General features: G+C 42.4%; 1 protein-coding gene across 3 annotated transcripts in view; it reads right to left on the bottom strand.

The window, feature by feature from the left end:
* LOC126355070 (putative fatty acyl-CoA reductase CG5065) overlaps positions 1 to 20,130 on the bottom strand; it is a 281,962-nt gene that overhangs the window by 18,479 nt on the left and 243,353 nt on the right. For all 3 annotated transcript variants that reach the window (XM_050005239.1, XM_050005241.1, XM_050005240.1), the window contains exons 8-9: positions 19,790 to 20,029; positions 6,692 to 6,949 (exon numbers count right to left, since the gene is read on the bottom strand). In XM_050005239.1, coding sequence (XP_049861196.1) covers positions 6,692 to 6,949; positions 19,790 to 20,029 — 498 coding nt within the window. The remainder of the gene's footprint in view (positions 1 to 6,691; positions 6,950 to 19,789; positions 20,030 to 20,130) is intronic.

Raw genomic sequence — 20,130 nt, 5'->3', positions numbered from 1 at the left:
ACATTCCAAAAGTAATTTTTCCATCCATTACAAATTGCTTCCCCCTAGGTGCTTCACTTTTTCTCATAAAGCAGTTTCTATAGCACCAGCAATTTTCCGTGGCTGACACCTCTAGTGTCCCATTCTTCTTCCTTCAGGATATCCATATTAGCGATTAATAATCCCTTTGTTAATCCTACATCCTCTGTACTAAAATTATCTTTTGAAACAGGTAACGTCCTTTCACCCTTTATTTCTTGTATACACACAACACCTTTTTTTTTAATTCACCAGCACACCTGATCTAATACTTCATTCTCTTCTAACATTCCAACACACACAAAATTTCTTCTGGCAAGCTACACTCAGCACTGACCCAAAGTGATTTTCCCGTACCCTTAGCTACACCATCGTATGAATGAAGTATTAGTGTGAGTGTTTATGTTCGTCTTTCATGACAGACTCCCCTTGTGACATCACTACACTGGCAACGGCTTCACCTAACTGAAACTTTTTATGTCAAGTTCCACTCTGTGTTGCTGAAGATCAATTATGGCACAATGTTGACATAAGAAACCTAATCATGTTGTAGCTCTCACTCACATGTAGCACAACCTCTACACATTGTTTAAACTGAACCATATCCTGGCAAAAATCTAAGTCCACTGATCCTAATGGTGTGGCATCTTATCCCACTCCACGCAATCTGTACTGTGGTGGATCCCATTGATAATGTTTCACCAGATCAGTACTGGTGACCAACACTTGCACCTCTGAGTCCAGTAATATCCTGAAATCCTCTTTTCCTATTATTCCTCTTATCACACATTCCCCCTTTGCATATGGCTTCATAGCATCCAATCTTACAGTGAATGACCGTACTTAGACCTGTGGTTCCAATTTTATTCTTCTTTGGTCCTCTGCTTCTAAAACTAATACTTCATCATACTTTATCCACATCACCATGGGGCTGTCAACACTGCCTCCTTACATGGCACATTAAAACTGAAGAAACTGCAAAAAGGTGGGAATTTGAGGAGAGGGGACCTGGATAAACTGAAAGAACCAGAGGTTGTAAAGAGCTTCAGGGAGAGTATTAGGGAATGATTGACAAGAATGGGGGAAAGAAATATAGTATAAGAAGAATGGGTAGCTTTGAGAGATGAAATTGTGAAGGTAGCAGAGGATCAAATAGGCAAAAAGTCAAGGGCTGACAGAACTCCTTGGGTAACAGAAGAGATATTGAATTTAATTGATGAAAGGAGAAAATATAAAAATGCAGTAAATGAAGCAGGCAAAAAGGAATACAAACATCTCAAAAATGAGATCAGGAAGAAGTGCAAAATGGCTAAGTGGGGATGGCTAGAGGACAAATGTAAGGATGTAGAGGCGCATATCACTAGGGGCAAGATAGATATTGCCTACAGGAAAATTAAAGAGACCTTTGGAGGAAAGAGAACCAACCTGCATGAATATTAAGAGCTCAGTTGGAAACCCAGTTCTAAGCAAAGAAGTGAAAGCAGAAAGGTGGAAGGGTCTATACAAGGGCGATGTACTTGAGGACAATATTACAGAAATGGAAGAGAATGTAGATGATGACGAAATAGGAGATATGATACTGTGTGAAGAGTTTGACAGAGCACTGAAAGACTTAAGTTGAAACAAGGCCCCTGGAGTAGACAACATTCCATTAGAACTACTGACAGCTTTGGGAGAACCAGTCCTGACAAAACTCTACCATCTGGTTAGCAAGATGTATGAGACAGGTGAAATACCCTCAGACTTCAAGAAGAATATAATAATTACAATACCAAAGAAAGCAGGTGTTGACAGATGTGAAAATTACCGAACTATCCGTTTAATAAGTCACAGCTGCAAAATACTAACGCGAATTCTTTACAGACGAATGGAAAAACTGGTAGAAGCCAACCTTGGGGAAGATCAGTTTGGATTCTGTAGAAATGTTTGAACACGTGAGGCAATACTGACCCTACGACTTATCTTACAAAATAGATTAAGGAAAGGCAAACATATGTTTCTAGCATTTGTAGACTTAGAGAAAACTTTTGACAATGTTGACTCGAATACTCTCTTTCAAATTCTGAAGGTGGCAGGGGTAAAATATAGGGAGCGAAAGGCTATTTACAATTTGTACAGAAACCAGATGGCAGTTTATAAGAGTCGAGAGACATGAGAGTAAGAGTCGAGGGACATGAGAGGGGAGCAGTGGTTGGGAAGGGAGTGAGACAGGGTTGTAGTCTCTCCCCAATGTTATTCAATATGTATATTGAGCAAGCAGTAAAGGAAACAAAAGAAAAGTTTGGAGTTGGAATTAAAATCCATGGAGAAGAAATAAAAACTTTGAGGTTCGCTGATGACATCGTAATTCTGTCAGAGACAGAAAAGGACCTAAAAGAGCAGCTGAACGGAATGGACAGTATCTTGAAGGGAGGATATAAGGTGAACACCAACAAAAGCAAAATGAGGATAATGGAATGTAGTCGAATTAAATCGGGTGATGCTGTGGGAATTAGATTACCAAATGAGATACTTAAAGTAGTAAAAGAGTTTTGCTATTTGGGGAGCAAAATAACTGATGATGGTCAATGTAGAGAGGATATAAAATGTAGACTGGCAATGGCAAGGAAAGCGTTTCTGAAGAAGAGAAATTTGTTAATATCAAGTATAGATTTAAGTGTCAGGAAGTTATTTCTGAAAGTATTTGTATGGAGTGTAGCCATGTATGGAAGTGAAACATGGACGATAAATAGTTTGGGCAAGAAGAGAATAGAAGCTTTTGAAATGTGGTGCTACAGAAGAATGCTGAAGATTAGATCGGTAGATCACATAACTAATGAGGAGGTATTGAATAGGATTGGGGAGAAGAGAAGTTTGTCGCACACTTTGACCAGAAGAAGGGATCGGTTGGTAGGACATGTTTTGAGGCATCAAGGGATCACCAATTTAGTATTGGAGGTCAGCATGGAGGGTAAAAATCGTAGAGGGAGACCAATAGTTGACTACACTAAGCAGATTCAGAAGGATGTAGGTTGCAGTAGGTACTGGGAGATGAAGAAGCTTGCACAGGATAGAGTAGCATGGAGAGCTGCATCAAACCATTCTCTGAACTGAAGACCACACCACCAACAACAACATCTCTGAATCAACCCTTCTTTAAATTCTGCAAATGTTGTGGCTCCCTTAAGAGCTTCTGTATACCTTAAATAAGTTTTAGCTTCCCCTTACCATAAAGAAGACACGTTAAATTGCAGACAGGCACAATTAAAAGACACTCACATGTAGTTGCCCACCACAGCCTTTGTCAGTAAAGAAGGGGGGGGGGGGGGGGGGGGGGGTAACAAAACACACACACACACACACACACAAAGTGTGTGTGTGTGTGTGTGTGTGTGTGTGTGTGTGTGTGTGTGTGTGTGTGTGTGTGTGTGTGTTTTCAACAAAGGCCTTGTTGGCTGAAAGCTCACTTTCTGACAGTCCATTTGTTGTTTTTTGTTGTGCCTATCTGTGGCTCAGCATCTCTGCTATATGGTGAGTAGCAACTATCCTTGTCATGATATCATTACATTCTATCCTGTATTTTCAATTGTTTAATCTTTTCAAGATGTAGAAGAGATACAAAACGTGATGCAGAACAAAAGCAAACTGGTTGTTTTCATTTACTACAAAAAGTGAAAATAATTCACAGCAGTAACTATTGGAGTACTGACAAGCATGCCCAGTGTGTAATTATCTGATGGTGTTCACATGCTCAGTATAATGCAATTATAATCTTTATAGAATCATTTATACTTTAGACATAAGTGTGACCTGCTCTGAATATGAGTATCAGGTTTTTAGAAAATTCTGGGTACCAAATTTTGGGGTCTTTTTAGTTATTCTTTAGAAGTCAGTATAGTGGTGCACAAAGCAACTCATTATCTAAATCAAGCTCAACAAAGATAAAATAGTCTGTAGTAAAGTCAAAAAGAGTAGTGTACAGGGCTTAGTCTTTGCAGATTGCGATGAACATTGTTGACTTGTTGGGCAAATCAGAAATTATCTAAGCGAGACATATTACAGGAGATTTTAACGATTCTATCAGTGTACATCCTATGAATCTCTGATTTGTACTGTTACTAAAGGTATTAATATGGTGGCATCACTGTTCTTGTCTGGGTCAGGAAATGTACTCTGATACAAGTGTTTCCTACTGACAGCTGCAGTCCTTAGGGATGACATTGTGTAACAATGTATGTGACTCTTTCGTGGTATTTATCAACCTGACCTCCATCTGAGGGATGTTAATTGCCAACCAGATAGAACTAGCCAGCTACATGGGGAAATAATGTATCTAAACTGGTCAGCTCACTTTCCAAAGTTAAATCTGACTGTACATATATGGGACATTCAAGGGCAGAGGATTACAGACCACGGATTATCAACATGGACCATTGCTGACCTCTGGAGGACACTTGTTCAGCAACTGGCTGCATTACTGCAAGCTAGTTGCAGTTGCAAGTCACTATCTGATCCAGTGTTTGCAGAGCCAGGTGCATCACTTACCATACTAATGTTCTATATACCACTGGGTAGGAGGGGGGAGAAGGTCACTACACACCATAACTGCCTCAGCAGTTAATGCCCAGTTTTCCAAAACATCAGTAGACAGCATTATCAAGACATCTCTTACCACACATGTTGTGTTGCTCCTCTGATTGCAACATCCCATAACTTATAGACATGAGTAATTCCGTAAATGAACCTTCTTGTACATCAAAAGTGTTTCATGCTGCAGGGCTTGCCTTATTAGACACTACCCTCTGTGTTACACAATTTGTATTTGGAACTGGCATATTTTTCACTGTACATGTGCCTCTAATACACATCATACAGACAAGTGATAAATTACTTCTTTATTTACTGATACCAGTGCTTTCCAGTGGGTTTCAGTTTTTTCTGACACACATTCTTGTTTTTATTGGCAAGCTTCTGCCCACCATTGTCAGAGAGACCTTTCAGAACTTACAACTAATAATGATAATATATTTTTTCCTTGGTGTATAAAAAATAATGCTCTCCTTGCACCCATTGCTGTTCCTTCCAATGAGACCAGAAATGTAACTAATGGAATGTTTGGGAGAGGCTTTCCACTGACTTCCACCAAACTCATTTTCATCTTTCGTGAAACACCATGAATTAGGTGGATTTCTGGATGAATTCATATGGTATGTGGTTTGCTACTAAAGCTCTAAGAGAGTCCCTTTGCAGTAGCCCACAAGAATGACTTAGTATACTTGCACAGTACATTTTTAGAACTGCAGTGTGTTTCACATGATTTCTTACCCCTACGACACTGATGGCTGGGTTTAGTGTTTTCATGACACTTGCAATAATATTATTAATAGTGGAGCTCAGCATAAGTAGATCCTGCTAAATTTCCCTGATAGAATGCCCAAACTTGTGAACTCCCACAATCAAGCCTTTTTTTAACTCACTCAATTTCCTCCATCCATTGACTCATTCTGAAAAGATGATGTCAGTATATTGTATCTCCAATTATATACTCTCAAATACATAGCCTGTTGTCATACAAGAATGTTTTTTGGGGACATTGGGACATATTGTGTATATACTCATAGAAAAATTCTTTCACTATGAGTAAGTTATACGTTTATCCAAATAAGAGTATTTCTGAACCCTCTTTCAGCATTTAAAGGCTCAGTTAATCTTTATAGACTTGATAATCATACTACTACTCAGGAGTACTTTTATCCTTCCAGTAGATGACACAGCTTACATAAAGCTCAAGCTTAGTGTTACAGCTTCAATTTGACCAAACACAGTGTAGTGACTGTCTTCACAGAACAAAACCAAACTCCTAACCCTGTCCACATCTCTCTCTCTCTCTCTCTCTCTCTCTCTCTCTCTCTCTCTCTCTCTCTCTCCAGGTCCTTTGTTTCAAAGATCATAACCCTTTGGGAATCCCAAGGGCAACATCTGACTCACACATCTGCCCACCATCTCCTATTTAGGCCCTGTCACTAGTGTATCCTATCCCATCAATGGCAGAGTCACCGGTGAAAACAGCCACATCTTTGCTGTAACTGCATCACCACATTATATTGTATTTAGCAATGATCATACCATCCATATATGTAAACTATGCCCAAAGATCAACTATGCTACAGAATTGGAACTATGTGCAACTAATGTATTTGTTCTTAATGTCTTTCCCCTACTGCTCCATACTCCTGTTTTTCTGAACTGTTCAGGAGGGAATTCTTCCTACAACATTTCCTTTGTTATTGCGACCCCCTGACCACGACATCTGGTAGTCTCTATACTCCTTCTATACCCCTTCCTCTCAATCTACAGCTCAAACATTTGAACATTTTCATTCCCTTTTTACTCATTCTCTTACTATGTAACCCCCTCCCCCATATTTTCATTTTTTCTGTAAATGCTCCAACTAGCATTTTCCCAATTTGCCCTCGCACAGGTGAAGTACTAACTCATTCCAACCCAACACAGCCTTTCTTGACCCTCTTTCACCATGTCCCCTTTTCTCTCTTGCCCATTCTATTTTTCTACCATAGTCAAGATTGCTACTTGATGCATTTAATATAACAAATTAGTTAATAAGAACTGTGCTACAAAAGGCACTGATGTATTAGTTTATCACAACAGAATCTTGCATTAGCAATAAACTTACATTTTTAGGTGCCGCCTGGCTCTTGGAAGTGAAGATAATGGCTCTTTCATGCAGTATTGCCTTGCACCAAGAACACATGCCAGCAGATAACTATCAACATCATACTCAACATTTGCCATATAAAATGTTTCACAATCCTCTTTTGTCATGCGACTACTTAGCTCAAGAATCTCCTTATTGTCAAAATTCCATTGCCTCAATGTAAAGTACTGCAGCACCTTCAGTCCATTGCTTATTCTGTTCTGGAGCCTCACCATGCTGGAACAAATCAGACATAAATAAAATAAAGAAATTTTACATAGACTGAGTAAAGACTAATCATTTTGTGTCATGCTACAGCATAATTGGAAAGAAAAAAACATCACTTGCATCAGAAACAACTAACACATATCTACTCATTTGTATCTTTAGTGTCCAAATAATGAAAAAGGAAAGTGATATACTATACAAGATTATTGAATAACTGGAATTTATTCAAGTTTCCACAGTGATACAGGTGGTGAGGGAGAGCTACTTTCCATTCTATCAATAACAATAATTAAAAGGAAATGTAGTGGGACTAATGGATTTTTATGGGGGGGAGGGGGAGGGCAGTTTGGGGGGAGGGGGGAGGGATTTGGTAAGGTAACAAATTTGAAGAGACCACTTGTCATGGTTTTACACGATTGAACAGGTAATTATCATGAAAAAGAAAAAAACAGTACGCTTTTCTTGAGATCAAGTGTTCTTAGGATTGATATAATTTTTTTCTTTATTCATGAAAATATTCAACTTCTATTCATGAATGGAAGAACAAGTAAATCTCTGTATTAGGTCTGATTTCTTGGATTTTATCATAGGGGTCATTTTACAAGCCTTATATGGGAGGAAGTAATATGTAGCCTCATTCTCTGTGGAATGTACACTGTACTAAAATGTAGACTTTCACGGCCGGAAATATCATGTCCATTATACTTGTCCGGGCTGTTATGCCGTGGTCGGTTGATGAATTTTGTCTCAATTCCCAACGTTTCGTCTCCGAGTGCGGGAGACATCTTCAAGGGGGTCCGTAGGTTGATAGAAGGTCCAACACACCCACTGGCTTGCTACTGACTGCCGCTAAATTCCGTTTCCGCGAGCTCCCGCGCCGCGGTGTGACGTCACGTGTTTTGAAAATGTCAGTGCAATTGGCCGCTGTCCGTCGCCGTTGCCATCACCCAGTAGTGGACGGGTGGTACACATCTTCTGTAACACCGGCATCCATATACCGTTTAATTTCACGCCCTCCTCCTTTCGGTTGAAATTATTTGGGTGTTTAGCGATTTCGATTGCCTCCCTGTAGAGCCTTTCGTAGTATCCGCCTGTGGCCGCTAGTACTTGCGTCTCCTCAAAACGAATATTGTGGTTCCCTGGCTGGAAAGCATGCTCCGCAACAGCTGATCGTTCCGTTTCTCGTCTTCTACAGTTTCCCTTGTGTTCTTCCGAACGTTTAGAAACTGTTCTTTTAGTTGTACCCACATAAACATCACCACAGCTGCATGGGATCCTATACACTCCAGCTTTTTCCAAAGGTTTGCGAGCGTCCTTGACAGGCTTAAGGTATTCCTGTATCTTCCTGGTGGGCTTGTAAATTACGGTAATATTCCACTTCGTCAAGATCCTCCCTATTCTTTCCGTTACATTTTTAACAAATGGCAGGAATACCTTAGATTTTGCAGTAGCCTGTACATCAGTATGGTTTCTGCGTGGCTGCCTCAACGCACGTTTTATTTCGGCGGACGAATATCCGTTCTTCATTAATGCATTGTGCAGATGTTCCATCTCAGCGTCGAGCAACTCAGGTTCACAAATATTTTTAGCTCTGTGCACTAACGTCTTGATAACACCCCGCTTCTGTTGTGGGTGGTGGTTCGAATCCCGGTGCAAATAACGGTCTGTGTGTGTGGGTTTGCGGTATACTGAGTGGCCCAAACTACCATTTTCATTTCTAAAAACAAGCACATCGAGGAAATGTAATTTGCCGTCTACCTCCTCCTCCATTGTAAACTGAATTCTCGAGTTTATGCTGTTTAGATGTTCGTGAAACCGGCTTAGTTCTTCCCTACCATGTCTCCACAGCACAAACGTGTCATCCAAGTATCGGAACCATACATTTTGTTTTTTGCTGGCAGTACCTAAGGCCTGTTCTTTGAATTTCTCCACAAAGAAGTTTGCAATGACGGGACTTAGGGGGCTTCCCATAGCCACGCCATCGTTTGCTCATAAAACTGTTCATTCCACTTGAAGTATGTGGTCGTCAAACAACACTTAAATAGTTCTAAAATATCGGCAGGAAAAATTCGATCCAGCTGTTCCAATACATCATTAAGTGGAACCATGGTAAACTGCGATACCACATCAAAGCTGACCAATATGTCCTCCAGCTGGACCACTATGCCATCCAATCTGCTAATGAAATGTGTCGAATTCTTTATATAAGAGTCCGAACGGCCCACATGTGGTTTCAACAGCGTAGTCAAAAACTTGACTAACGAGTAGGTGGGCGAACCAATGGCACTTAGTATCGGTCTTAATGGCACACTTTCTTTATGAATTTTGGGCAATCCATAAAGCCTCAGTGGTAGCGTAACCGAATTGCACAGACCTTCCTGTACACTCTCTTCAATGGAGGACTTTTTTATTAACCGCGACACAGTTCTGAGAACGTTGTCCGCAAGCATATAGGAAGCTGAATAAGGACCCCACTAACAACGTTCTCAGAACTGTGTCGCGGATACTACGAAAGGCTCTACAGGGAGGCAATCGAAATCGCTAAACACCCAAATAATTTCAACCGAAAGGAGGAGGGCGTGAAATTAAACGGTATATGGATGCCGGTGTTACAGAAGATGTGTACCACCCGTCCACTACTGGGTGATGGCAACGGCGACGGACAGCGGCCAATTGCACTGACGTTTTCAAAACACGTGACGTCACACCGCGGCGCGGGAGCTCGCGGAGACGGAATTTAGCGGCAGTCAGTAGCGAGCCAGTGGGTGTGTTGGACATTCTATCGACCTACGGACCCCCTTGAAGATGTCTCCCGCAGTCGGAGACGAAACGTTGGGAATTGAGACAAAATTCATCAACCGACCACGGCATAACAGCCCGGACAAGTATAATGGACATGGAATGTACACTCTCAGAATTTCAACAGTAAACCTCTCCATGATGACCAGTGCCTTTCTTGTAACATCTGTCACTGTAGTTTCGTAAAGGTCCCAGACTGATGAGCAAAACTTAGTAATAGGTCGAAGAATTATTTTGTAAGCCACTTATTTTATGGATGAATTATATTTCATTAAGATTTTTCCTATGAATCTCAGCCAGACATCTGCTTCTCCTATTATTTGTTTTATGTTGTCATTCCACTATATGTTGCACCACATGCTTACTCCTAGGAAGTTTACAGTAGTTACTGATTCCAGTTATTTGCGCCAATAGGGCAGTCAAACACAAGAGACTTCATAGAAATGAAATAACTGAATTTTGTCCTATATTTCATATGCTATCATACCTAGTGAATCAGTTGTTATTGTGGTCTTCAGTCCAAAGACAGGTTTAATGCAGCTTTCCTTACTAGTCTATCCTGTGCAAGCTTCCTCAGCTCTGCAGTTCTCAAACCTGCAGCGACCAACATCCATTTGAACCTATTGACTGTAGTCAAGCTATCATCTGCCTCCACAATTTTAAGTCCCCTCCCCAACCACCCCCACATTTCCCTCCAGTACCAGATTGACAATCTTTGATCCTTCAAAGCTTCAAGATGTATTCTATTAACCGGTCCTCTCTTTTAGTCAAATAGTACCATAAATTTTTTCTCCTCAATATCAGTACCTCTTCATTAGTTATGTAATACAGTACCTAGTCAGCATCCTTCTATAGTACCATATCTACACATACACCTATACTCCACAAGCTACCTGATGGTGTGCTTAACTTCACCCAGATTATTTCACATTTGGATGTAAAAACCTCACTAAACTTTCCTCCCCAACAGGCCATGAAGGCCCAACGGTACTGACCAGCTGCAATGTCGTCCTCAACACATAGGCATCACTGGATGCGGATATGGAGAGGCATGTGGTCAGCACACCGCTCTCCCTGCCGTACGTCAGTTTCTGAGGCTGGAGCCACTACTTCTCAATCAAGTAGCTCCTCAGCTTGTCTCACAAGGGCTGAGTGCACCCCGCTTGCCAACAGCGTTCAGCAGAGCGGATGGTCACCAATTCAACTGCTAGCCCAGCCCAACAGCGCTTAACTTGCAGTGATCTGACAGGAACCGGTGTTACCACTGCGGCAAGGCCATTGATAATAACCTCACTACATATTATATAAATCTTTACTGCAATGAATACACCAATGATGTTGGTGTCTAACTTCATGTTAAATATTCCAATTTGCATTTAGGATTTTTTTGCTACTTACTTACCTTTAATGAGGGACACTAATTTTGCAACCTCATCTTGGATGCTCCTGCAGCCTGCTAATATCATATTAAAAGTATCTTTTTCTGGTCTGCAAGGAAAAATGTTCTTTGAGAATAATGTGACTGATCTATCATTGATTTTGGGAATGAATTCATCACTGATACTGGGGGGGGGGGGGGGGGGTCCAGGGAGGATTCCTTTAACCTAAAGAGAAAAAAGTGATATGCACTCACACATACTCCACTATCCCAGTGCACATGTGACCTGTTGCCTACATTTCTCCACCTGATAGTGGAGGTCAAAAAATTCTGAGCCCCTGGTTAGACCTTCCATCTTTCAAAAGCTTTGATAGCCTCCTTGTTGGAACTGTCTATCATACACATTTTACTTCATTGCAAGACAAAATTACAGACAAATACTTCAGCAAAAGACTTTCTAACACTTACGTTTGGATTAAATGTTGAATGATTCCACTTTTTCATAAAGTCTGCTTTTACATTCCTTTTACTTTGTCTGCCATCAATTAATTTGCTGCTCAAATGGCAAAACTCGTCTACTTCTTAAGTATCTCATTTCCTAATGTACACTGTCCAGTCACATTGACATGAAACCCTGTTGAAAGCCAAAATAACCATCTTTTTCAGCATGAACCACTTTGGAGCCAATGTGAGGAGGTTCTGAAAGGTACTGACAGGGATGTGGAGCCAAGCCAACTCCAGCATTGTGGCCAGCTGTGCTAGATTTCTTGGTTGAGGAAGCATAGTGTGAACAACCTGATCAAGGTGGTCCTACAAATTCTCAGTTGGGTTTAAATCAAGGCAGTTTGGTGGCTAGAGGAGCACAGTTAACTCATTCTGCTTCTCTCCAAACCACGCATGTACGCTGTGAGCTGTATGACACATTGCATTGTCCTGCTGGTAGATGTCATCATCCCAAGAAAAACAAACTGCATATAGGGGTGGACATGGCTCCCAAGGATATGTGGTACATGTCTTGATCCAATGTGCCTTTCAGAATGATTAAATCACCCAGGGAATGCCACAAAAACATCCCTCGGACTAAATGCTCCCTCCTCCAGCTCTGAAAATTACTGTATGATTGTTTGACGGAGCATAAAACATGATTTATCTGAAAAAGCCACCTGTCGCCTCTCAGTGGACATCCAGTTGCAGTACTGGCATGGCAGTTGCAGTACTGGCATGCAAAATCCAGCATTTGCCAATGATAAGCTGCAGTTGGCATCAATGCATGAACCAGGCACCTGCTGTGGAGGCCCCTATGCAACATCGTTTGCTGAACAGTCATTGAGGACACTCTTGATAGCCCTTTGGTTCGGCTGGGTGGTCAGTTGCTCAACAGCTGCACATCTATTTACCTGTACATATCTCTGCAGCCATCGTTTACACATGTCATCTGTGGCTCATGGTGCACCACAGCTACCTTAGTGCCATTTTTGGGTAGGTGACTTTGCCATGGATAGCATACAGTGTTGCATGAACTGTTCACAAACTTAGCCATTTTGTAAATGCTTCCACATTTGGCCTGAAAGCTAATTGATCATGCCTTTTTGGAAGGCAGATAATTCACTCCATTTCTGCATTACGATAACCTCTTTCAAGACACTATCCATTATGTTCAACTGATCTTGTAAGTCCTCTGCCATGCCTGACAACACTACAATTTCAACATCAAATATAAAATTTGTGGTGTCACCGCCAGACACCACACTTGCTAGGTGGTAGCCTTTAAATCGGCCGCGGTCCGTTAGTATACGTCGGACCCGCGTGTCGCCACTATCAGTGACTGCAGACCGAGAGCCGCCACACAGCAGGTCTAGAGAGACTTCCTAGCACTCGCCCCAGTTGTACAGCCAACTTTGGTAGCGATGGTTGACTGACTTCTACGTTCTCCTTTGCCGAGACGATAGTTAGCATAGCCTTCAGCTACGTTATTTGCTACGACCTAGCAAGGCGCCATTAGCAGTTACTATTGATACTGTGAATCATGTAATGTCAAGAGCGACGTTCGTCACTAACGAATTAAAGTTAAGTATTCCACCAGCTACGTCCATTGTTTCTAAATTCTAATTTCCTTGCCCTGTTCCAGACCTCACACCAGCCTGCGTGAGCTAAAACGCGTGCAGTTCGGCCTCCTTTAGTAACATGGTGTTGGCTCTCCTGCCAACCACAACATTGGCGACGAGAGTAAAAGTGTTCTTATCTAGATTGCCGTGATTTACTTGTGTAATGGCTACGCCACAATCTCCAGATGTACTTTCCGAATTTTATTGCTTACAGAATCAGCAGACGCAGGCCTTACTGGATGCCCTTGGACAGCTCATCCAGGGTCAATGTGCGATGCAAAACGATGCGGCAGCAGCCGCTCCACCGCTAACGCAGCCACAACACGCAGTTGCACCCACTTTTCGACCTTTTGATGCTGCACTGGAAAGCTGGACGGAGTGGTCACGCCAATTTGGATTCCATCTCGCCACCTACAGAATTCAAGGTAACGAGTGGCAGCCTTTCCTCCTTTCATCCGTCGGGGTACAAACGTACTGGGTGATAGTCAAATTATTTCCCCGAGGCAACGTAGCAACTCTGTCCTACGACGAAATTTTGTCTGCATTAGATGCATATTTCAAAGAATCAGTCAATGTAGTTGCGTAAAGGTATACCTTCTTTCGTACAAAACGTATGGCAGGTCAGACTAATCGAGAGTGGGTTACAACCTTGCAAGGCCTTACTAGGGATTGTGCTTTTGAGTTTCAATGTGGATTCCCTTATTCAGATACTATGGTACGTGATGCAATTGCACAGAACGTTTCTGATGTTCATATAAGGGAACAGATTTTGAAACTTGTAGATCTGTCCCTTCAACAAGTGATGGACATATTGGATCGGCAAAACACACTTGACTTTGCTCAGGAATCATTTGAAACTTCGCCAGCAGTGTGTCAGGCTAACCGGCCCGCCGGGCGAGTTGCACGGAGCAGTAAAGAGCCCTCGCGCCCGGCCGCGCCGCTGCCGCCATGCTCTCAGCCACGTGTGCCACGCTGGCAAGCAAATGCAGTGATCAAATCATGCCCGCGATGTGCTACTAAACATTCACGTGAGAATTGCCCGTCACGCCATGCTATTTGCTTTTATTGTAATAAAAAAGGACATATTCAGAGTGTTTGCCAGAAAAAGCTCAGATCAGAAGCTCAAAACCGTTCCAGACCCTTTGATTCGTGCCGGGATTGGAATCGAACCAAGGATATTCAGGCTTGCGAAACTTTGCCCATGGAAATTCATGTAGTTCATTCCACTCTGCGCAGTGCCACTCTCTCTAACAGTGACTGTGTTCGTCCCAAAAATAGTGTGCATCAACATCGCCGTAACTCCCGTCAAGTCGCACATGATTATGTACCAGTGTCAGTTCACGTTGCACGAGACAGTCGCTCTTGTTGTCAGCAGGACAATAAACTTTTTGTGGACTTGGACATTAACGGCAAAGTGATACCATTCCGGCTCGATACCGGAGCTGCAATTTCACTGATCAATCAAGACACTTACAAACTGATGGGCACACCTCCGTTGCGTGCCGCAAATGTTAAGTTAACTAGTTATTCCGGTCAAGATATCCCTGTGTTAGGACAGTGCAGCCTTCTTGCAACAAACAAAGGACAGGCAAAACTTGTGTCATTTTACGTCCTTCATTCTTCTTCTGCAGTGAACTTGTTTGGTTTCGCTTTATTTCAGTTGTTTAACTTGTCTATAGTAAATCCGGTCCTATCAGTGAACCAGACTGTGCCTTCAGACAGTGTTTCTAGTCTATGTGAAGAATTTGCAGACATTTTTGCACCTGGCCTCGGTTGCGCCAAGAACTATAAAGCATATTTGGAACTGAAAGTAAACGCGCAACCGAAATTTTTCAGAGAGCGCAATGTTTCCCACGCATTGCGTGATGAGGTCGCAAATACATTAAAAGATTTGGAATCACAAGATGTAAATGAACGTGTGCATGCTTCTCTCTGGGCTTCACCCTTAGTAATTTTGCCAAAACCTTCCAGAAAGTTGAGACTTTGTGTGGACTTTAAGGCAACAGTGAATCCACAACTAGTGATTGCAACTTTTCCTTTACCCCGCCCGGAAGGTCTTTTTGACAAACTGTGCCCGGGTAAATATTTTTCGAAGTTGGCGTCTCGCAGATGCGTACTTGCAAATACTGGTGGACGAAGAATCCCAGTGCGTTTTGGTGGTTAACACGCATCTTGGGTTGTATCAATTCAAATGACTGCCATTCGGGTGTGCATCCACCCCTGCATTGTTTCAGCAATATCTACAAACTGTTTGTGCGTCGGTCCCTACTGCAGCAAATTATCTGGACGATATTGTGATCTCTGGAAAGATGGAAGAACATTTGGCCAATCTCAGAACATTATTTCAGGTCTTGCGACAAAATAGTCTTCGCTTGCGGAAGGACAAATGTGATTTTTGCTCGGGACTTGCCGTACTTGGGACATGTAATCAATGCCCAAGGCATACATCCCAGTCCTACGCACCTTCGTGCCGTACAAGACTTGCCATCGCCGCAGAATTTGAAGCAGCTACAGAGTGTGCTGGGAAAAATCAACTATTACCATCGCTATGTGCCGAATGTCTCTTCCATTTCAGATCTGCTTCATCGCTTACGCCGTAAAGGTGTTCCGTTCATCTGGACAACGGAATGCGAATGCGCCTTTCACCAGTTGAAATTGGCGTTGCTTTCCAATACTTGCCTTACGCCAGTCGATCCCCAGAAGCCCCTTTTGTTGATGGTGGATGCATCGGATTTCGGAATCAGTGATGTGCTTGTGCACAAAGATGGATCGCACGATCGCCCTGTTGCCTTTGCGTCCAAATTGCTCTCGTCTGCTCAAAGAAATTATTCGCAGATCGAGAAAGAAGCATTGGCTCTCGTATTTCGTGTTACAAAGTTTCATGATTTCTTGTATGGTCGTCACTTTACCATAAACACAGACCACAAACCTTTGACATCGCTTTTTCATTTGACCAAGCCTGTACCTCGACGTACAGCGCAGAAATTCATTCGCTGGTCATTTTCCTCTCACAGTACCGCTACGATATCTTGTATCGGTCCACTGCTAAGTACGGAAACGCTGATGCGTTGTCCCGTTGTCCCGCTTGCCTGTTGCTGAGGATAGGGTATTCGATTCCTCCGAACTTGCTTGCATGTTCATAGATGCGGAAACCGATGACGTGGTCGAATCGTTTCCGACTGATTTTCATCGTGTAGCTACAGCCACAGCTGCCGACCCTGTCTTTGCTCCCGTTCTGCGTTTTGTTGCAATGCAATGGCCCTTGTCAAAGTGACGGATCGGGGACCCGTTGGTTCGCCAATTTTTTGCTTACAAGAAGAGACTTTTTGTACGATGTGGTGTTTTGCTGTTGCGTTCTGATAATGATCAGTCCAGGGTCGTGGTACCACCTTCGTTACAGTCGTCTGTCTTACAGCTTCTCCACCAAGGACATTGGGGTATAGTGAGAATGAAACAACTTGCTCGTCAGCACTGTATTTGGTTCGGAATCGATGCCGCGATTACGAATATGTGCTCTTCTTGCATGGTGTGTGCCGAACAACAATCAGCACCACCGCGGAAATTCTTTGCATGGCCAAAAGACACTTCCCCTTGGCAACGCTTACACATCGATTTTGCTGGTCCATTCTGGAATGCTCGATGGTTGGTTGTGGCAGATTCATTCAGTAATTTTCCTTTTGTTGTCCAGATTTCTTCCACAACGTCATCTGCCACCATCCAAGTGTTATCTGCTATCTTTTGCATTGAAGGTCTTCCACAGACTATTGTTTCCGACAGTGGCCCACAATTCATGTCCGCAGAATTTCAGTCATTCTGCAAGGCCAATGGGATTCAACATCTGACGTCCGCGCCGTTTTCGCCACAGTCAAACGGTGCCGCTGAATGATTGGTCAGGACTTTCAAGTCACAGATGTTGAAGTTAAAAGAGTCGCGTTCTCGGGAGGACGCGTTATTGCTCTTTTTGTCCTCGTATTACTCTCAGCCCCGAGACGGTCGCTCGCCGGCTGGGTTGCTCCACGGTCGTCATCATCAAACCTAGATGTCTTTGCTACATCCACCGCATCAGGTTCCTGTGCAGCGGCAGACACCTGCTTTTGCTCCAGGCGACATTGTCTACTATCGCCACTATCGAGGTTCATGGCGTTGGCTTGAAGGGCGCATTCTTCGCTGCCTCAGCAGCGCTATGTATCTGGTTTTGGGGGCCTCTGGTGAGGTGCGCTGGCATCTTAACCAGCTGCACCTCTGTCGTCGCACGGGATCTGCTGCTCGCCGTCTGCTTTCAGAGACGGTGCCGTCCGGTCAGCACCCCAGGGACCCATCTACTGGCTCGCCTCAGCCCCAAGTGTTACCGACACTGCCTTCCATTTTGCCCCATGGTGACGCAACACCAACGCCGCCGCCTGTTCTCCCACCGGCGACGCCCGCAGTGACCGCGTTGCTGCAATCGCCGGGCGACTCCCTGGGTAACACGCCGCCGATCGCTTCCCATGACCAGTCGTCCTCCTTCATGGAACTCTTGCCTGCTCCGGACCATATGTTGTCTTCGCCGGTTGGGTGCCCCACCCCAATGGAGGTCGATCCTCCTGTCTCTCTACGGGCGCATACACCACATGTTGGTGTGTACCCTGGAGCAGGTTTTCAGGCGTTTCCTAGCTCTCCGCGGTCCGAAAGGCAGGGTGTGGGTGGCACAGCCTCACCTGTTGTTAGGCTCCCCACCTCATCGCATATGTCAATATGGGGTCCTCCCCACAGCGGGCGGAAGCCTTATGCCACAACCGTTTGCCGATTTGCGGGGCAGGAATGTGGTGTCACCATTTCTGCATTACGATAACCTCTTTCAAGACACCATCCATTATGTTCAACTGATCTTGTAAGTCCTCTGCCATGCCTGACAACACTAAAATTTCAACATCAAATATAAAATTTGTGGTGTCACCGCCAGACACCACACTTGCTAGGTGGTAGCCTTTAAATCGGCCGCGGTCCGGTAGTATATGTCGGACCTGCGTGTCGCTACTATCAGTGATTGCAGACCAAGTGCCGCCACACAGACTTCCTAGCACTCGCCCCAGTTGTACAGCAGACTTTGCTAGCGATGGTTCACTGACTTCTACACTCTCATTTGCCGAGACGATAGTTAGCATAGCCTTCAGCTACGTTATTTGCTATGACCTAGCAAGGCGACATTAGCAGTTACTATTGATACTGTGAATCATGTAATGTCAAGAGCGACGTTCCTCATTAATGGATTAAAGTGAAGTATTCCACCAGCTATGTCCGTTGTTTCTAAATTCTAATTTCCTTGCCCTGTTCCGGACCTCACGCAAGGCTGTGTGAGCTAAAACGTGTGCAGTTCAGCCTCCTTTAGTAACATGGTGTTGGCTCTCCTGCCAACCACAACAAAATTTTTTATTTCTTTTCTCTAAACTCTAATTCCTCATTCAAATTTTCCCTTGGGTTCCTTCACTGTTCGCTTTATCATAGAGATGGAATAAAATAGGTACAGGCTAAACCCTTCCACATTTGTTTATCAACTAGTGTTTCTCTTTCATGTACTTCAAGTAATATAACTGTCTGAATTCTGAACAAGTTGTACATAACCTGTATTTTTCCCTTGCTACCTTCAGAACTTCAATCAGTGCTGGAGAACCTTACTCTTAATCTACAAATATTATAAACATAGATTTGTATTTCTTCAGACTGTACTCTAAGATAAATAATTAATTCTATATCGGTTAATACAAACTAGAGAAAAAAGTAAAGAATGTGTGCAATCTATTAGGAACTCAGTTCACTCTTGTTATACTAAAACAAAATAGTAGACAGACATTTGTTAACTGAGTAGTTGAGCTTACAATAACTAAAGTGATAATTTCAAAATATTTAGATGTAAAAGGAAACACAATTAGATAATGATTCTCAAAATCACATGCATTGCAAGAATAATTTATGATTAGGTGAAAGGCATAAATTGTAAAAAATATAATTTACTTGAAATCTTTTTTTAGCAGCCTAGGTTATTTATAAATGCAAAGGGTTGAAACCAGGTGTTACTGGCATGAGAACTCTGTTGAGGCCAGATATGTTGCAGAAAAGAAGATCCCAGAAAAGTAGAAGAAGAAGACAAGGATATTTTACAAAAACAAAGTTGAGCACATTGTTCTGTTGTAAGAAAAGTAGTAATGAACAAAAGAATAAACCTAAAGTTGTTGATAGTCAACAAAGTGGAATAAAGAGAAATATTTAATAGTGAAAGGAAGTATTTTTTTACAATGGAAGAGAAAAAATATGTTGAAAAGTTTAATGAGTACTACTATGTTTTCCTCTGCCAAATCAAAAAAGTTTTTTAAGGAATTTCAAAATGTTACATAGAAGTTAGGTGCTATTTTGATCTAAATAACAAATAAAGCAGTTGTTATATGCTCCACATTCTCCACAGAAGACAGTGTATTAATTCTACAATGTAAAAATATTTATTCTCAACTTACTGGGATTATTGGTGAATTAGTAATATACACATCAACATTAGAAAATAACACACTTACAGTACACAAAACTCATACTCACAATCTCTTCTGCATAGCAAGCAGCAGTAGAAAATCGATTACATAAGCTGGAAATATGTGAAAAAGGAGTACATGAAGATAATGTACTGTTTGATTTGTACGAATATTTCCGTCAGGATACCAAACAGCACCTTCAAATGGATTCTCATACACAATCTGACGTCCACGTTCTAATACTTCACCCCATGTAATCTGCACCAGAGATGATGTTGATAAATTATACACAGGCATCTCATCTGGTCTAAAAAATGAACATAAATTCATTGTCACAATAATGTAATTGTTACATTTTTTTATGTACTAACTAATACCATCAGCTGAGTTATCTTTACTAAAAACAAG

Source organism: Schistocerca gregaria, chromosome 3, assembly GCF_023897955.1.
Source record: "Schistocerca gregaria isolate iqSchGreg1 chromosome 3, iqSchGreg1.2, whole genome shotgun sequence".
NCBI classification, from domain to species: domain Eukaryota; kingdom Metazoa; phylum Arthropoda; class Insecta; order Orthoptera; family Acrididae; genus Schistocerca; species Schistocerca gregaria.
The sequence above is the reverse complement of the archived record's forward strand: the minus strand, read 5'-3'. Positions and strand labels throughout refer to the sequence as shown.